This window comes from Nelusetta ayraudi, unplaced genomic scaffold (genome assembly GCF_046127955.1).
Source record: "Nelusetta ayraudi isolate G7.1 ecotype Tasmania unplaced genomic scaffold, CSIRO-AGI_Nayr_v1 ptg000011l, whole genome shotgun sequence".
Lineage (NCBI taxonomy): Eukaryota > Metazoa > Chordata > Actinopteri > Tetraodontiformes > Monacanthidae > Nelusetta > Nelusetta ayraudi.
Genome location: NW_027466061.1, coordinates 6,658,541 through 6,678,338, shown reverse-complemented (window position 1 = coordinate 6,678,338; position 19,798 = coordinate 6,658,541). Strand labels below are relative to the sequence as shown.

The 19,798-nt window shown below is 47.6% G+C and overlaps 1 protein-coding gene across 1 annotated transcript in view; it reads left to right on the top strand.

The window, feature by feature from the left end:
- The window catches only part of LOC142884576 (unconventional myosin-XVIIIa-like), a 62,788-nt gene that overhangs the window by 29,578 nt on the left and 13,412 nt on the right, over window positions 1-19,798 (top strand). The window contains exons 19-36 of the mRNA XM_076020314.1: window positions 524-683; window positions 760-946; window positions 2,041-2,266; window positions 2,368-2,477; window positions 4,675-4,740; window positions 8,074-8,202; window positions 12,978-13,121; window positions 13,272-13,361; window positions 13,473-13,592; window positions 13,690-13,807; window positions 15,225-15,352; window positions 15,474-15,628; window positions 17,342-17,465; window positions 17,560-17,760; window positions 18,002-18,112; window positions 18,427-18,531; window positions 18,839-18,985; window positions 19,142-19,255. Coding sequence (XP_075876429.1) covers window positions 524-683; window positions 760-946; window positions 2,041-2,266; window positions 2,368-2,477; window positions 4,675-4,740; window positions 8,074-8,202; window positions 12,978-13,121; window positions 13,272-13,361; window positions 13,473-13,592; window positions 13,690-13,807; window positions 15,225-15,352; window positions 15,474-15,628; window positions 17,342-17,465; window positions 17,560-17,760; window positions 18,002-18,112; window positions 18,427-18,531; window positions 18,839-18,985; window positions 19,142-19,255 — 2,435 coding nt within the window. The remainder of the gene's footprint in view (window positions 1-523; window positions 684-759; window positions 947-2,040; window positions 2,267-2,367; window positions 2,478-4,674; window positions 4,741-8,073; window positions 8,203-12,977; window positions 13,122-13,271; window positions 13,362-13,472; window positions 13,593-13,689; window positions 13,808-15,224; window positions 15,353-15,473; window positions 15,629-17,341; window positions 17,466-17,559; window positions 17,761-18,001; window positions 18,113-18,426; window positions 18,532-18,838; window positions 18,986-19,141; window positions 19,256-19,798) is intronic.

Genomic DNA, 19,798 nt, shown 5'->3' with positions numbered 1-19,798 from the left:
TGCCTGGTGGGGATGTGATGGTATCAACGTCCCAGTGCACACAGCACAACAGCATATCAGGAGCAAGTTTATGTTATGACACATGATTGCAGTGTTAAAAAAGGGAAATAAAGTCTTGGGGAAAGGGCAGTAGTTGGTGTTTGTGAAACATTCAATTTACCTTGGAATGCTACACCACCAGTATAAAGTGCTGTTGGTGCTTAATGACACCAAAATGATTCCAAACATCAAATTTAAAACTTGGTGCACTGATACGCCCCACCAAAAATAAAAGTCACTTTGCGCACTGTTTTCTGGGCGTGATTAAGTAGTGCAAAGTATGATGGAAAACCACGGGGCTGCTCTGCTTTGCTGAAGGTGAAAGAAAAAGAAAAACAAGGGGTCGTATCTAACCACCACATGTCTATCAAAATGTTGATGATGCCGTCACGTCCCAACAGCCGAGTCGACATTTCATCCTCACATTTGCTGTGCACCAAGGCCGATCCACAGCACCTCATGCATCCTACTCAATTTATACCAGGTCACACTTTCCTCCTGAAGAGCGAAAAGCCTGACCATTTCCTGCTGGGCCACAGTCACGGCACAGACTGGGTGGAGTACAACACCAGCGGCTGGCTTAACTACGCCAGGCAGAACCCCGCCTCCGTCAACGCCGTGAGCCTCCTGCAGGACTCTCAAAAGTTAGTACCGGCGCAGGACATGACTTTTTGGCATGTTCGATTCATGTTTTCTGCAGCGCTGCTGCGTCTCTTTCAGGAAAATCATCAGCTCCCTCTTCATGAACCGACCCGGCGGAGCCGCGGTCCTGGCCAGTTCCATCGCTGGCCTGGAGGGCGTTTCTCAGCTGTCCCTGCGACGAGCTACCAGCATGAGGAAGACCTTCACCACGGGCGTGGCGGCCATCAAGAAGAAATCCCTGTGCATCCAGATAAAGCTTCAAGTGGTGAGAGGACGGGGGAGGGGGGGGGGGGGGGGGGGGGGGGGGGCTCGGTGCAGATCGCACTGCTTTGAGCCGACGTCCTTGTTTGCACCTTCAGTTGCTTCCTGTTTAATTTGCTCAGTGGCTTCCAGGGAAACGCAGCAGGTTTATACAACAGACACATCACTGCAACCTGCCGCGAATCTGTAATGCAGTGCAATTTGCACCTCAGCGCGGCCTCTAAACTGTTTAATTTAGCTTTAAAGAAATTGGATGCGTGGAAAGGGCAGTAATTGGCTAACCCCAGACACAGATCTGAGCCGCGGCGGTCGTGTCTGGGAAGCCGCTACGCAGCTGTTGTTTTGCAACAACTCTTATCACACGAAAGAAGGGCTTTTATCACTGAATTAGCCTGCAAACCAGCCGGTTATCACAGGTGGCTTTCATAATGTGCACATTTGCAATCTCGAGGACGTTCATTGTGGGTTCTGCACTTAAATATCTATTCCTAAACGTTCCACTTCCCTCTCAAGCCTCCACTTTGAGAGCGTCTTTTCTTTACAAACTTGGAGGCGATGTCATCCGCAATACTGACACGAAAAGGTGAAAGATAAATAGATTTAAAAAAACAAACTTGATTCGCAATTTCAAAGAGCGACATACAGGTCTTGAAACACACTTTCTTAGTGGGCCTGAGACTGGGAGTTTGTGGGTTTGATACCTGGCTGGGTCATACCAAATACTATAAAAATCGTTTGCATTGACTCCTTGCTTGGCAGTCAGTATTTTTGTTTGGCCATTGGGGGGTTAGATCACCCAATGATCCCCGAGCGCTGCCCACTGCTCCTTCAGGGGATGTGTATGACAAATTTCACATCCTTTGGGATCAGTGGGGCTTTAACCTTAACCAATAATTTAAAAAAAATCACTCAGCAATGAATGAATAGAGTTGAAAATTCTAAAAAGAAATGGTGGCTGAAAGTTCCCAAATTTGCCCAATGTTCCTCTTAAATGTTGTATTTTGTGTGTAGTTTGTGTGCTTGCAGCTCAAGAGGTTAAGCCACTAATTGCTTGATGCCGCCAGTGTCGGCCCTCACCCTGCGCCCTCTCTCTTCCAGGATGCTCTCCTTGATATGTTGCGGAGGTCCAGGATTCACTTTGTTCACTGCGTGTTGCCCAAGGCGGACGCCCTCAAGGCTCTGAGCGGATCCCTGTTCAAAGGCGGGGAAGGCGAGGCGCAAGGGGAGCCTGGAGATTTGGGCCTGATGCAGCTGGATGCAGCTTTGCTCCGCGCTCAGCTGCGGGGCTCCAAGCTGCTCAACGCGCTGCGGATCTATAGGCAAGGTGAGTGAGCTGCTCAAATCCCACGCTGAGGACGGGGCTAGAATGGCAAAATATAACAGAAAATGTACTCATTTTGGAAATCATGCTTCCCAAACGCGTAGGTTACCCCGATCACATGGTGTTCTCTGAGTTCCGGCGGCGGTTCGACGTGCTGGCGCCGCACCTCACCAAGAAGCACGGCAGGAACTACATTGTGAAGGACGAGAAGCGAGTAAGTCAATCACACAGAGAGGAGTCAACCTGCCGAGCCGAGACTGACGTGGCGGAGGAGGAGGAGGAGGAGGCGGCTTCATTACGCCTGCTGCTGATCTGTCAGCAGCCAAACTGACAGAGAAATAAAGCCTCATTCATCAGAGCCGTTGCGATGATCTCATCCACTCAACCTGATCAGCATTGCGCCTGGTAAAAAGGCAATGCTGCGTTTTGGCTTTGAAACTTTCCCCTTCCCACCGCCTCCAACCTTAAGTTAACAGTACGAGCAGGTGTACTTGTGGATGTCAAGGTTATTCCCAGGGTCTTTTATAATAAGCATGTGTTTGTTTTTTTGTATATTTTAGATTGTTTTAAATGTTGCCCTGTGGCAAATTGGCGTTTTATCCAGGTCAGGATCCCGTCTTTGCCCTTAGATAGCTGAAAGAAAAAGACCTGATTGCAGGATAAGCAGTGACAGAAGATGGATGGATGGATGGAAACTCAATGGTATAAATATTCTCAAGAGGGAAACATGAAAAATACTGCCTTAACACACTGATGTGTGATGGAACACAAAAGTGTGAAAGCTTTTGCTGCAAAGATCCAAATTACTCAGTGACGCAAGCAAGAAACACAAAATAGCCAAGGTATTGTCCTCAACATACTCTGGGTCCATCCACTCCTTCAAGGCATTCATCAGATAATATAGTTTAGATAACATATCCCTCTTTTGCACTTATTTTCACACAAGTGTTCTATTTAGCAAATTGGCAATAAATAAGAAGAAAAAAGTACATTACAACCAATAAAAATAAAGATATAAAAAGTAAAAAGTATAACAGTGTATATCTACCAGTTATAATGTGTAGTGGAAGTGGAGTATTGTCCATGTAATGGAGTTGTATTGCACATATCAGAATCAGAATCAGAATGAGAAACACATTTATTGCCAGGTAGGTTTATAAACGTGTTTCTGATTCTGATTCTGATTCTGATATGTGCAATACAACTCCATTACATGGACAATACTCCACTTCCACTACACATTATATATGTTGTTGTTGGTCTACTGGGAGCAGACGTGATTGTGAAGCCTGACAGCAGAGGGGACGAAGGACTGGCGGTACCTCTCTGTACCTCTCTGCATAAACATTGTCCGTGACCACAGGATGAGGACTTCAGCTATGAGACTTCAGCCACAGGACAGACAGGGCTCTCTTCACCAGTTTGTTGAGTCTCTTCCTCTCTTCTGCTCCAGCTGACCAAATCAGAAAAAAATACCAAAAAATGATAAGAAAGTTTCCCCCCCATGTAAATCTAAGCCATTTTCCAGGTTGTCTGAGGCAAACCTGATTGATGGTTAGTTCCTCGTGTAAAAGTTCGACCAAAAAAAAAAAATTCTTCATCCTGAAAAATGAAAATGCTTTCTTTTTGGCAGTGTGCAAGGGCAAAAAAGATATTTTCTCCCAATCAGCAATCCCCAAGGAAAAAAATGCATCCAGTGTGTAAAAAGCCATAAGAGTTATTGATCAGCCAGGATGCAACCACACACTGTAGGTAAAGAGAAAAAATACAAAATGTTTTTTTTGTGCAGAGAAATTAGAGATGGGGAGAAATAAAAGAATGGAGTCAAGAAAAAGAAAAGCTCTTTTCCCATGTGCCGGCGCTGAGTTTCTGTGGAAACGCTGGCAAAACAAAAGCCCCTCAGTGCTTGTGGCAAATCTGTCCTGGGGAAACTTAGACGTGAGGTCTTTCAGGCAGGAATCTCAAGTGGAGAGAAGAGAGGGCGAGGCAACAATACGACTACAGTGCAGGCAGAGGAGCTCCAGCTCGGTCTGTGGAACGTTTCTAGACAGGCTTCCAAAGCTGCACCAGGGCCGGCGCGATTAAGCAGGTGGATTCTTAGTGAAGTGTTGTAATTGGTTCGTGGTTGGTTTGGGAGGGTGGGGATGGGGTGGTGGTGGTGTCGGGGAGTTTAGAGAAGCCCTTTTTGTTTTTCTTTTCCTCACATACTGGCTGACTCACTTTGAAATCAGAAATTCAGCTGGGACTGGATTGTGACAGAGAGAAGGAAGGCTGCACTGTGCCATTAGTTCACAAGTGTGAGGCTGTCAGTTCAAGTTCCCACCAGAACCAGAAGTTGTTTAAAGATTCTCTCTCTCTCTCTCTCTCTCTCTCTCTGTCTCTCTCTCACACTCTGTGTACGTGCACCCTAGGCCGTGGAGGAGCTCCTGGAGTCGCTGGATTTGGAGAAGAGCAGCTACCACATGGGTCTGAGCAGGGTGAGTAAAATAAAACAAGGTCGTATTAGGCAAATGTCTATCCCCTCCTGGGAAGTTATTCCCACTTCCCAGGAAGAGAGTATGTTATTCCAAAGGTTGAGTTCGTTTGACAAAGTAAAGCGCTCCTCGTCAAAAGAGGAGAGTGTTTTGCGTCAGTTCACACCTGTAAAGAGTTGATTAAAGAGGGACTTTCACAGAATAATATAAGAGCTGACGGCGTAACACAAGTTCTTGGCAGTCTGAGGCGAATGTTATTGGTTGATGGGGTAATTCTCAGTGTGAAATTTTGACAAATTGACTGCACTTATATAGCACTTTTCAGCAACTTCGTGGTACCCCAAAGCGCTTTACAAAGCCTCTCAGTTCACCCATTCACACACACACTCACACACCACCGAGTAGCTGCTGCCATGCGAGGCGCTGCCAGGCCCATTGGGAGCAATTTAGGGTTCAGGGTCTTGCCAAAGGACGCTTTGACATGTGGACAGTTGCAGCCATTGTAGCCAACTCTTCGCCAACCACTCTACCAACCAACTGAGCCACAGCCACCCAGTAGAAATGAGAAATCCAAAAGATGAAGAGTGTGACAGTAAAATGAACATGACTCTCACCCAGTCAGCAGTCTAGCAGTTTATAAAACAACAAACAGTCATCCAGTGAGCAAAAGGTTGTGAGAGTTATCAGTCAGAGTTCAGAGAGCATGTTCCAAAGAACTGTTTTGTTCCCACAATCCTGTTGTGACATCACAAAGGGCACCTCTCCATGGTAACTAATGTGTTCCTCTCATCAGCTGAGACCACCTCGGGCCTGTATCTCTGTCGATTCCATGCTGCTATGTGGAAATCACAATGAAGCAACAGCTTCAGCAGGATGCTAAAGGCAAACATTTTGCTGAAGGCTGTAAACAGATGGCTAAATGGGCTGTTTTCTAGAGATAAAGAGGGCGTTTTTTTATTACATGGTTGCTGTAGTGTCTTGGATTCAATATGAAGATCTGCTATATGATAAATAAATAAATAAATCAGGGACCTCAAAAAAAATCTGCAGCTAGATTTATTCCTTTTGAAAGTCAGAACACGTCTTTGGGGCAAGACACTCGCTGCGGGGGGGCGGGGGGGAGTGTCAGTCATTAAGTCCCCTTGCTCATCGTTGTGTGCTTCACTTTCCTTTTGGAGAGATGCCCAACCAACACCCCCCCCCCCCCCACGCCAACGCAACCTCCCCTCACTCCCCAGCTCTCTTTTTCAGCTCTTTAGAGCAAATTCTCACAAGCGCTCGTCTTATTTGCTTTTCGCCACGACCGTTGCGGAGGCATCGTGGGAAACAATGCCTGGCGCTGGGGTCTAATCTTGTCAGCTGGAAAAGTGGCCATCGGCCCAAGGAGGAAATCAGCGGGAACTGAAATGTACAAAATGGAGGCACTTGTGCTCCCACATATGCTGCACTCGCTGCACTCGGCTCACCTCGCTTTTTTAAAAAGAGGCAAAAAAGGAGAGCGAAGAAATAGACAGGAGTGGGCCTGGGTGAGCGGCGGCACACGGCGTCACACTTTGGAGTGTGAAATGGACTCAGTTGCGCAGTCGGCCTTTCACAAAGCATTCTTCCCCGCGGCTCCCTAGCAACCTCCGCCACTCGCATGCCAATTACACCGACCCCGAATAACCCCTCAGTGCAGCGGACGTGGCAGAACTCACCCGAGGGTGCAAGTCTGCCACCGGTGACGGCCACCTGCGATAAAACCTGCCGCACGCATGAGAGCGGCACGTGGCGCTTTTGGTGAGGCAGAAACCACCTCCGGTGAAAGCGCGATAAGAAACGCGACTGATGTCATTGTCCCGACTTCTTTGCATCACTCCGCCCCGAAGGTACGACGCTCTGCGGCTACTGCTTAGTTATCTGGCCGCACGTCTGTCGTCTGTACGCGAACGCAGAGTTCGAATCCGCCAATCACATGACAGCAAGTGAAAGGGTTCAGCCAGCGTCAGGATGGCGAAGGAAGGGGATTAAAGTGACCGTGAACCTGCGTCATGGTTGTTGTTGCCAGTCGGGCTGCGGGTCTGAGTGTCTCACGGGTTTACAGACAATACCACAAAGCGCAAATAACATCCAATGGGCTGCATTTGTGTGGAGGAAAGTGCCTTGTTTACGTCAGGGGTCAGAGGTCTATATAGGCATGCTGGTGGGAGACCATGAAACACAAAAAAACCCGCAATTGTTACAACCGAGTTCTGTAGAAAACCTGTTCGGAACGTCTTGTCCCACTGTAGCTGAGGAAGACCACTGTGGCTGCACTTCCTGTCTGGCAAGAACACGTAATTTCAGCTTCCTTTTTCGCCCGCTAACCTAATTTTTTGGCCCTGATCAGATGCAGCCAAGACAAATTGTCCCAGATAAAAACTGAAACAAGTTTCTGACTACTGTTCACAGATTACATTGCATCGCTTTGCTAATGGAAGGATTTTTTTTCCTCCACCCACTAAAAAATATTGTAATAATAATAATAATAATAATAATAATAATAATGATAATAATGATAATAATAATAATAATAATAATAATAATTATAATAATAATAATAATAATAATATTTATAATGATACATTTAAGATTTTTTAAGATTTAATTAAAACATGTTTTTGAAGCATCCCCCTATGCAAGGATCAGAAGACCAATAAAGTCATCCAAACATCGTGACAATGTTTGAATTGGCCCTTCACTCACATAGATTGACTGATCTCACCACTGAAAGAACAACAAGCTTTGACACTGCTGCCTGTTTCTCAAGCAGGTCAGCGTGTTGCATGTAACAGGATTACAAACAGGTAAGAAGCTAAATAGGATTAGCCAATAAAATATGTCCTGTCATGAAGGATGGGAGGTTTTCCCACAGCAACTACATATTTGCAATTTATGAAGTGTGGGTTTGCTCTCTCAGCTGGGATTATTGTTCTGTTTGTTATTTCCCAAATTAGGGTAATGCAATCTAAAACAAAGCCCGAGAGTGAAAGTCAATGTGTCAGGGAAGATTTGCTTCTAACAGTTTCTCAAAAAACGCATAAAAAAAAACGATATAACAGTGGTCATTTTATGTGCTATGTTGATGTTTTCATGTTCAATTTCAAGTGCGAGTTATCAATCATTTATAGAACATAAAAAAATGAACTGATGCAGACTTTCATCTCAGATGAATCACATCTGTCCTAAAGCAGTTCCAATATAGATGCTGCCATTTGGAAATTGTTATTATATATATAAAAAATAGTGCCTTGAAGTTGTAGTAAGTCACAAAGCAAATGTGTGTGTGTGTGTGTGTGTGTTTGTGTTGAACTGCAGCTGTTTTTCCGGGCCGGCACCTTGGCTAAGCTGGAGGAGCAGAGGGATGATCAGACCAGGAAGAATCTAACCATGTTCCAGGCTTCCTGCCGGGGCTACGTGGCTCGGCAGGCCTTCAAGAAGAGGAAGGTGAGCAACACGCCACGAGGGAGAGATAAATCGATTCTCGCCCTGAAGAACACAAGGACAAACACCTCGTTTCCACCACAACATCCGTAATTCTTCTGAACTTTGAAGGAGTGGACCCGGTCGACACGGTTCGTCGCGAGAAACAAACCGATAATGCAACGCAAATCACACACCGGTCGCAAAGGCAAATCATTAATATTCATGGCTCTGATTGGGCCTCCCTGCTTTGAGCTTGTGTTGTTGCTTGTGATATAAATATTAACTAGCTGTGCGGTAAATCTCCTCCTCATTATAAAGGCGTTTCTCAAATCCTCCTCCAGACGAGATCCTGCGCTGGGACGTGTGACATCGACTCGTCCATGCACATGTGCAGCCTTTTTATTGATCCTCCCCCACCCCCCAACCCTTCTCCCCTCCGGCCACACACACTCGGCTTCACCCCGATGTGCCGCTGACTCACACTTCCCTTTTACTCCGCCCGCCTTCCGTTTTTCTCCCAGCGAGTGAGGGCTACATCTCTGTCCACCTCAGAGGCCCCCCGCCCCCACCTCCGCCCCCACCTCCTGGTGATGTATGGAGCGCTGCGCTACCTCTCTGCGATTACTGTTTAAGTGAATGTGCCGTTGCGGGCCGGTCGACCGGCCCGGCCGGCGGTGACAAAGAATCACGCGTGCTCGGCAGCAGCACTATGCTATGCTCCCAGTGAGTAAATACCTCTTCCGCTGGGACGCTGGGCTGTGCGGAGGAACTATTAAATTGTCATTGCTGAAATAAGGGGAATCGATACGGCCGTTGATGTCGCGGGGCTTCCGTCCCTCATCCCTTATTAGCATTTTACAGACGGACTAATGGGCCTTGGGGATATGAAACTGGGGTTGGGGGGGAGGGGGGGGGGCATTTTATTCCCTTATTAGGTCCAAAGGGCATCACTCACGCAGCACAGTTCCTGCAGCCTGCTGCTTGCACTGCCCAAACCTGAAAGTACATCAGGAACTGGGAAACCATTCAGCTTTGCCATAGCAACCGTGCAATTAGGAAATCCATTAGCAATGAGACCCCCCCCCCCCCCTCCCCCCATAAGCCTCAAGCAGTCCCGATCTCATGCAAATGCATCTCCTACAGAACGATAAGAATTTATTTTTGTCATGCGACTTTATTGCTCTTAAGCTCAGCTTAGGCTGGAATTGAAACACAATTACAAACGTAACAGGTGTCACCGGAGATTCTATTGTTTGGTGGGTGATGTCGTGAGTAACAATAAAATGACTTCAAGTCACGTGCGTCCGTCCACGGCAGGGTAGAATGAATGCAGCGAATCAGAAACTCACCTCAGGAAGAGATGTGTTTCCAAAATCTGAAAAAGAGCCTGTAAAAACCATTATGGGGCCTAATGGAAAGAAAATCTTTTGAAGAACTGGATGACGCTTGTGTTTGTTGTGTTTAAAATGGACCAATCAAATTTTGAAGAAATTTGATTTTTTTTTTTGTCAGCGGTCTCAGCAGACATTGATATTGTTTTTAGTTTTTCAGCTTCTTCCACTCGCACATTGTTTAATGGTATGTGGCTTCATAGCCTCTGCAACAAGACTGCTCATCTTAAATGATGCTTCAGTGGTTTCTAACTGACCGCCTTTTTGAAATACACTCGCTGTTTATTCAGTTTGGCACATTTCCATTAGAAAAAAAAAATCTTTTTGTTTGCCAACGTGTTCTTTGTGTTGGTTTGGTTCTAATTTAAAGGTCACTGAATGACTGTTGAGGACCAGCTAAAATGTTGAGCCTCAGTCGGGAGCTTGGCAAGGTGAACGTGCGAAATTTCAGCGTTCACATGTGACAAATCCCGGCTGCCTGCCCAGGTTGGGGATGACTGAACCGAGGCCAACAGAGCGGATAAAGTCCATAAAAAAAAAGAGTATGCAAAAGTTTGCACATCAGCAAAATCAGGTCTTGGAATCAATTCATCACGGTTTAATTAAAAAAAGTAAAGATAACATCAGCGAGTGAGGTTGCTGATAAGATAGTAGATTTAAAAAAAAAAAAGGACATTTTTGTTGGAAACGCACAGTAAACAAGACTTCCCTACGCTGTCAAACGCCACATTTTTTCCATTAAAGCATGACAATGATTTGACAGGCTGTGACCTTCAATTATCAAGAGCATGTCAATAATAAGAATACAACAGTATTTGCAAGTTAAGTTATGACTGAAGCTGAATTTCCTCTCTGGCGGAATCCTTTCAGTGTTCCACCTGAGATAATTATTGATGGGAGGAGGCGGTGGAATGATTTTCATCTCCCCACGTGCGGATTGTCGAGTGCGTCGTCGGCTCAGTCTTCCAATAATCATTGTGCGATAGCATCCAATTGGGTCCTCGCTGCTCTCCTGTCATCCCTCCAGTGGAAATTGATTGAGCTCCAGTGTCTCTTGGCCTGCGTGAAGTATCCACTCCACGCAGCCACAGTGGCTGATAATTTGCCAGTGGAAGAGCGCCGGATGAGCGCCGCCGCCGCTGCAGGCGTCTCCTGGACACTTGCAGGAATGTATGCGGCTTTTGACAGAAAGTCACAAGTTGCCTGGATTGATATTTCCTGGCGCGTTACCCTTGTGGAGCTTTAGCCCGAGTCGAGTGTGTGACATTAAATCAAAAGCAGACTTTCTCTTGCGCGCCTCCCTCTTCCCTCACTCCTCCCTCAGCTGTCTCCTCAAAGGGACAGCCTGACATTTAGAAAAAAAGTCTGTTATTTTGCCTCAGCAGACACTCACCACTTTGGGAGTTTTGTCCTTGAGGTCCCCAGTGAATGTTGCTTTCTTTTATTATTTCAAACGAAAAGGAGAAGTTATTTGCACTGAAATCATTTTAAAGGAGCGCATGTAAAGATAGCAACGCCCCGGATCCGTTTGAACATTTTTCCTTTGGTTGCAGCAGCGCGCTCCCAATGTGGAGACAGAGGGATTCCGCATATTTCATCCTTAAAAACATTCTCTCCTGAAGTTTCACCTCAGAAACAAACCTACAGTGGCGTAGCAGTGGACTGGCCTCTACATCTCTTAGTAATTCTCCAGTACAAGCGCAGCTGATTTTAAAACTGTGATTGACAACTTGGGAGGCATGTAAATGACCACACAGTAAGATAACTATCTAGAGCTAACTGCAGTCACTGAAGTTATTTATTTATTTTAGATATTTTCTATAAGTCTGTTGTTGTAGTTTAAACATAGTGAACAAAAATTTGAACACTAAACTGAGGACAGATTTATTCGGATATTCAGACTGTGACTAACATCTTAAGACTGGGCCTCACATCGCACACTGTGTATTGACAAGGAGTGTATTAGTATAAATTGATTACCATCATTAATTACTGCCTGGCTGGGAGCAGGATCAGGCTGATTTGGTCACAGGTTGTTTTTTTTTCTTACTTTCTTTTTTAATCGGGTATTGCTTCATGCTATTTGTTATTTTAAAAAAACAGATCTAGCCACCAAGAGACCACAATTTTAGAATTATATGTTTTTAGTGACTACGTTATTCTTAAATATACTGGTGATGTTTTCAAAAAGCCTGAGTAGCACATTTCATTCACCGTTTTCAAGAGATCATTTCTTTTCACATTTCTGCACACTGGCATCTTGAAAATGTGTCTTTTTCTAATTTTACAATAATATGAAAAGGTTTCTCTATTTACTCGCGGCGATGGCTTGCGAGCTTGAACCCCGTCTCTTCACATCTCACAGCTCTGATAGCTGTCACAACCTTCCACTGTGTCACCGGTGCCAAAAGGCTCATCCACGGTGCACACTGAATATAATCTTCTCTTTGTTTTTCTATTTCTTTTAGACGCGGCTTGACAAGCGAAACCTGCCTAAACATTCTGCCACATATTTACCACATTTTGTTCCACGTTGTGGATTCCCCTGCGTGACGAATTGTAATTGGTCATAGCGACTACCTTGCGGGCAAAGTGAACCTGATGCTGAGAATTGTGTTGCTCTAATTGGGTTTCGCACTGTAATCTGCCTCCGCGGCCCTGAGAGCCTCATGCATAAGCAGCATGGAAAAATGCGTAATACTTGAAATTAGCTGCCGACGTGTTTGATTTAATTAATCCTACAAAAAAAAGAAAAAAAAAAGAGCTCCCAGCCTTTGGAAAGCGCTCTGCAGAAACAGTCTCCAGTCCTGGGAAGCTGCTAGCGCATCCAGATGCAATAAAAGACAAGAATGAGGAGATAAATGCTTTTCAAATATTGTTTGTCGGCAGCGAGGACGACCAGCAGAAGAGAAGTTCTGTTTTTTAATTTTTACTGTAATGGGTTTGTGCTCTCTGAGACATTTGCTGCCGCATCATTTCTCTGCTTCTTAACCATTTGTACTGTAATATGGTTGGAATCTCCCAACATTTCAAGGATCATAATTGCCTTTGCTCTTTTTTGAAGGCCCGATGGCAAACATTTGCAGGCATCTATTGGCAGAATGCAACTAGAAAGCTTCTGTGATTGTAAGTAGGTAGATAAATTGTTGTGGATTCAATTTCTGATAACATGCATTTAAATTCACATACAAATTTAATCTGCAAAGAAGTGAGGCTGCCAAATTGTGCCTCTAAGTTGCAAAGCTGGAGTGGTAGAAGTGAGTTTAGAAAACCAGAGCATTAACACAGCACTTCACTTACCACTGCCACTAGGCACCACTCGATCGTCCACACTGGGCCTTTAATGCATCGATTTGTGCCATGTCGTCCTGTTTGACGACTGCCGTCTTTCATGTGTGCCTTTAGATTCAAGATCTGGCGATCCGCTGCATCCAGAAGAACATCAACAAGAACCGCGGCGTGAAGGACTGGCCATGGTGGAAGCTCTTCACTACGGTGCAGCCACTCATAAAGGTCCAGCTCAGCGAGGAGCAGATGAAGAGCAAAGACGTGAGGAAACTTTTCTTTGTCATGTGTCAAAGTACAGTGGTTACTTTTGGTTTTTTTTTCCATACCAACTCCTAGGAGTGGCTCTGGAACTTCATTGCAATAGTATTTTACCTGTAACATCCCATGAAGTAGCTACATGCTGTGTTCTAGGAGGAGATCCAGCAGCACAAGCTGAAGCTGGAGAGGATGGAGAAGGAGCGGAACGAGTTCAGACTCACCACCGATCGACTGGAGAGCAGGGTGGGTCGCCACTCTCCTCTTGCCGTAGAGTTGATTTTTTTTTTCCAGTTTGGCCAAGATGCTCCGTGCCAGCCCCCTTCCTTCCATCACGACGCCTGTCGTTTTGTCCAGATTGCAGACTTGTTGGCAGAACTGGCCGACGAGAGAAGCACCAGTGAGTCAGCTTCGCAGCTGCTGGAGACGGAGACGTCGGAGAGACTCCGCCTGGAGAAGGACCTCAAAGACCTGCAGGCACGCACGCGCACGCACGCCAAAGTCAAAAAAGCTTGTCGTTTAAAAGAAACCGTTTGAAGTGACAAACATCTCCTTCTGACTGATTCGGGTGCAGGCGAAGTTTGACGGCGCGAAGAAGCAGCTGGAGTCGCAGGAGATGGAGGTGATGGAGGCGCGACTCATGAAAACGTCCGAGCTCAACGGAGAACTGGACGACGACGATGATGACGCCGGTCAGTACGAGTGGGTGGGAATATAAAAACAAAGGAGTAACAAACAAGCAAAGCATTATATTTGCAGTCCTCTGCGCTGTCATACTGTATGAATGAAAATACAAAAACAAGTTGGGGTTGTTGTGGACCACTACAACAAGCTCAAACCTTTTTAGAGCAAAGTTGTGAGATTTAAGGGGTGGGAAGAGGTGATGAAAGGAATCGCAATTCACATCGCAATACTCACGGTGACACTTTGACGAGCTTGAAACTGCAGGCTCACTTTAATTAACTCCACAGACACATCAAAAGCAGATGCAGAAATGGAGAAAAATGTCTGGTTTCTCATGTGAGACGCAAAATCTATCTTGTGTCTGGTTGAATTCCGCATCACAACAGTCATTTTTTAAAATAATCTAGTGAGGCCTCCAGTCCCTGGAGGCTGTCACACAATATCACAATATCAGCCTGCAAACATAGGCTAGAAAACTCCGCGTTTCAACAACAGGGGCCGCTGATTTGACCACAACTGTAAATATTTGTCTTCAAATCCCCCATAAACGGTCGACTTTGCAACTCGCTTAATGGGGTGTCAGCTCAGGTCAAAAGCATTGTTTTCAACAACATTACGAGCACAGTTTGAGAAAAACCCCTCAGACTAATTGTAGCAGCGGGAATGTTGCGTGCGGTTATAGTTCCACGGCTCCGGCGGGAGACTCCTTCAGTAAATGCCATTAGTACACGCGCACCCTCAAACTTTGGGCGTTTGCCGCTGAGGGATTAAGATGCTCCCCTCCCGGGCAGCAGCTAATGCCTGTTGCTGATTGGTCTCCACCTGCTGGGTTAGAGAGTTCCCACTGAGAGCGTCTTGCCTCTCCTCCTCCTCATCCTCCCCCACCTTCTCCTCTGCAGACAAGCCATTACGGCGCATATCAGAATTCTTAGATGAATGGGAAAATAATCGGCCAGATCGGCGCCGGTGGCCCTGCGACTTGTCATTATGCTATATATATGCTAATGAGCGGCGCTGATGGAGGGGGCCGCTTGTTGCTGAGCCGAGCGAGGGAGGAGCGGATGATAAGGCCTGGAAATGAACCCCAACCTGAAGGTCTGGCCGGCTGCTGTGATCCCTCCGAGAGCCCCTGACAGCTCCAGAATTAGGGGTCGGCTGAGAGCCACTCAGACGTGTCCCCCTCTAACGACCGTTGCGCCGCGTTCTGAATTCTACCCTTCAGGTTGATCCAAGATTAGAGCTGTGACACAAGCAGCCGCTTTGTGTTTTTTTTCTCCCCTCCCCCGGCGCGGCTGCCTTCAGTTTCAGAATCTTCCGACAGTATCTGTGCGAACCCTCGTGAAGGAGCCTGAATCCCTGAGCGTCCTGGCGGCAGCATTTTCACGAGCTGAAACACTTTTGTCCTCATCGCCCCCCCCCCCCCAGGAGGCGAGTGGCGGATAAAGTACAACCGAGCCGTCCGCGAGACGGACTTCGTCAAAAAGAAGCTGCAGCAGGAGTTTGACGACAAGCTGGAGACGGAGCAGCAGGCCAAGAGGCACCTGGAGAGGAGGGTAGGGACGCACAAACACGGCCTCCGACGCTGCTCCTCCATCCAGCGGCGTCGATATGAAAGTGAAAGTGGGTGGAACTGACACGTGTGTGTGTGTGTGTTTGTGTGTATGTGTGCCGCAGTTGGCCGAGCTGCAGGCCGACGGCGAGGACGTGCAGCGCTCAGTGCAGCAGCTGAAGAAGAAGTGCCAGAAGATGACGGCCGAGCTGCAGGACACCAAGCTGCACCTGGAGGGTCTGCAGAACCGCAACCATGAGCTGGAGAAGAAGCAGAGGAAGTCAGTCCCAGTCTCAAGTCCCCCTCCCCTCCCCTTCCCCTACCCTACCATTGCATCATCACACATTTTTGCACTGCACACCCCTCCCCTCCCACCGCCTCTCTCTCTTGCCGGCGCAGACACTCGGACCCACTCAGCAGAACGCTAATGTTTTCCTTTCATCTGAACGGCGACTCAAATGTTCCTGTAATCTGCCGAATTGCATTAGAGGGAAAATGAGTCGGACTCGGAGCACTCGAGAGGCCACCGCCGCGGCGGAATGCGATCTCTCCCTCGTGGCTAATTGAAGACGCTCCATGGGTGAAATTATTTTTGGGAGCGAGAGAGAGAGAGAGAGAGAGAGAGAGAGGGAATTGCAACGAGCTGATGGCACGAAACACTGGGCTGTTAAGTTCACCAACCCTGAGTGTTTTCTGCGAGAGACAATTGAAGAGAACATTCCGCCGCGTTATTGCGAGCCAATTGACTGCAAATGGGCGGTTGGGGTGGGGTGGCTGTGGGGGTGGTGGTAGGAGGGGGGAAGGGGGGGGGGGTCGTTGATATACAGAGCAACCCCTCCGCCTCCCTCCCAGTGTGCTCAGCTCTGCCTGTGCAGCACGAGCTCCGAAGCGTCTTTGTTAGTGTGTGCGATGGGTTTGTTGTGCCGCCGTCTGCATCACCTCATTAAACCCTGAGGACTGACACTGATGATCAGCGAAAACCGCCTCGCGAATCAACGACACCAGGACGGCAAAATGTTTTCAATGTGAAATCATCTCTAATGGCTGAAGCCCAAATTTGAGACAGTAGGAAACAATTTTACGCGACGCTCCAGAGACCGAGGAGGTGAAGCTGCACCAGGTTTGGTTTTGGAGGCATTTCGGCATCTCGGCGGGACAATCTGAGGCACTTTCACAGACGTCATCTCCTCCTCTCAGAAGGCAGAGCAGCAGCTGCTTTACTAACTGACCACTACCTATTTTGTGAAGTGAAATGTTGTAACCTCTTGTTAACACACATTGCTGCCAACGTACAAAGCATCAGGGGGAGGATGTAAGTGACTTTGAACATGGCACAACATGGTTTTTGGTTGCCAGACAGGTCTGATTTGACTGCTGATCTACTGGGATGTTCACACTGGCACAACCACGTCTAGGAGTTACAAAGAATGGAAAAGAAAAGAGAAAATAACATCTAGTGAGCGGCAGTTGTGTGGATTAAAATCAAAATACAAAGTTACAACCAGGGTCGGCACAATAACATCATTGAAGACACAGGACCTCCTGCCTTGAAGTGATGTACACATATACTCTCACCAGACACTTGATTAGGTACCTGGACTAGCGCAGTGAACCTAATAAAGAGGCCGATGAGTGTAAGGCGCAGAGCATCAGCTTGACAGCATCATTAGAGGCCGACGTGATTCCTCCGTGTGCAACGCGTTTGTTCGCGGTGCAGAAAGAAAAGCTGCTACCTGAAAAACGTAAAGGGTTGCTTCAGGACAGTGTGATACTCGCAGCCGTTTGCCCCGGCAAAAAAAAAGAAGAAAAAAAGCCTCATCTGGTGCGTAAAGGTTTTAATACTTAAATACATCTTTAACCTTTGACCTTTAAAAGAGGCTTAACGGCGTTCCCTTAATTACACAATCATTTTGAAGCGGCAGTGATCGGGTGGTTAGTGAGACCATCGCCGTGCGAGGCCTCTCAGTGTGCACTCTGTGTGTCGGCGCTGAAGGTTCGACATGGAGCAGAACCAGGCTCAAGCCGAGGTCCAGCGAGAGAGGAGCCAGAGGGAGAAGCTGGCCCGCGAGAAAGACATGTTCGCCGGCGAGCTCTTCAACCTCCGCCAGCAGCTGCAGGTGAGAGCCCCTCTGCTCCGTCGCAGCGGGAACCCCCCCGCCCTCCTCCCGCAGTCCAGATGTGCACTCTCAGCTGTGCTTCTCCCCCCTGCAGGACAAGGACATGGAAGTTAGCACGGCGAACCTGAAGCTGCAGCAGCTGGAGGCCGAGGTGCAGGACCTCTCGTCCCAGGAGTCCAAGGACGAGGCCTCGCTGGCCAAGGTTAAGAAGCAGCTCCGCGACCTGGAGGCCAAGGTCAAAGACCAGGAGGAGGAGCTGGACGAACAGGCTGGAAGCATCCAGATGCTGGAGCAGGTGCTGCCGTCTTATAGCGCAACAGAGAAGCATCCCCCCCCACCGCCCCGCGAAGCTGCTTACACTCTGAATTTTTTTGTGTATCATTCATGTGTCGACCATCTGCAAAGTCATTTTGACAGATTGTTCATATCTAATTTTAAACCAAAAGATCCTTGTTGGATACGGCCCCGTATGCTGAGTGCCTCTGCGTGTGGGTGTGTGCGTGTGTGTGCTTGTGCGCGTGCCATCGTGCACTCAGGCGAAGCTGCGGCTGGAGATGGAGATGGAAAGGCAGCGGCAGAGCCACTCCAAGGAGATTGAGAGCAAGGATGAGGAGGTCGACGAGATCAGGCACTCCTGCAGTAAGAAGGTAGGCGTTGCCCGTTTCCGCTCTCAAATCCGCGGAAAGGTTCTCTGAACACACATGGCCGCGCAGCCAAGACGTGCGTTCATGGTGTGTGCTGAGGGTGAAGATGTGCCAGTTTGTTAGAGACGGCTTCACATCCCGATTGCTTTCGCTCTTGTCCGTTTTCGGTATTTGTTTGTCGCGCTACGCAATGGAAAAAAAAAAAAAAACAGTTGTGAATTGCGAGTTGACGAGGAACCGCGAGCGGGCGAGGTGATTCACTGCAGCCCTGACCTGGTTCCTCCTCGTCTCATCGCTTTGCCGTTGGTGTCGTGCAGCTGAAGCAGATGGAGGTGCAGCTGGAGGAGGAGTACGAAGACAAGCAGAAGGTGCTGCGTGACAAAAGAGAGCTGGAGTGCAAATTGCTCAATGCCCAGGAACAGGTACCCACCTCCACGCCCCCCACACACACACCCACACACTCACACACACACACCCACACACTCACACACACACAACCACTCACTCACTCACTCACTCACACACACACACACACACACACACACACTCACACTCACACACACACACACACACACACACACACTCTCACACACACTCACACACACACACACACACACACACACACACACACACACACACCGGCCTTTTGATCCAGGGGCGCCTTCTGACTTCAGAGAGGTGCGACGGGCTTTGAAGGAGATGCGGCAACGGCTGCTCTTTGTCGCTCAGGTGGGCCAGAGGGACGTGGAGACAGAGAGGAGGCTGAGGAAAGATCTGAAGAGAACCAAGGTCCTCCTGGCAGATGCACAGATTATGCTTGACCACCTGAAGAGCAACGCCCCCAGCAAGAGGGAGATCGCCCAGCTCAAAAATCAAGTAAGTCGCCCAATTAAATATAATGGTGTGATGCCTGGAGGTTGACACGTGGCCAAATAAACACGTTTTCCCCTACAAACCCTCAGAGGAGTCCAAAATCTGATCCATTTCCTGAAGCATTTGTCCTACTTCTCCCTGTTTCTGTTTTTGTTCCAGCTCGAGGAGTCGGAGTTCACCTGCGGTGCCGCAGTGAAGGCCCGAAAAAGCATGGAGATTGAAATAGAGGACCTGCACATTCAAATGGAGGACGTGGTCAAGAACAAGTTGTCGGTGAGTTCCGACTCAGACGTCGTTGTGCGACGTCTTCTTTCAATTCAGTGGAATGAAAAAGAGTGGGGGAAAAATGTTGCCTTTTGTCTCAAGCTGAGGTTGTGTTAACGTCATTGGAATCAGTTGATCTACGTTCTACAAACTGTGTTCTCTTTTGATGAGGATGATGATGATGATGATGATGATGAGGATGAGGATGTACCGTGTGATGAGGATGATATAGTTTTTGAAACAAAATTGAATTGTGAGCCCAAGAATGGGAATCAAATTGAATCGTGAGTCAGCCAGAGATTCACATCACCAGTAAGTAGAATTAAAATGCGGGACCCCGTGTCAGGAGCAGCAAAAAGTCCCAAGTGATGTCCCTCTGTCTCTGCTTTTAATGTGAAAAACCCCTGCTACTGTTGGAGGCGCCATGCTAGTCTGATGAGCAGCAGCTCGGTGTCGTCCTCTGCGCATGTGTTAGTTTCCTCTCCTAAACAGAGAGCTGCTGCCAATGCAGCTTCCTGATTTCATCACAACGCCAAGGACACTAATTGTTTA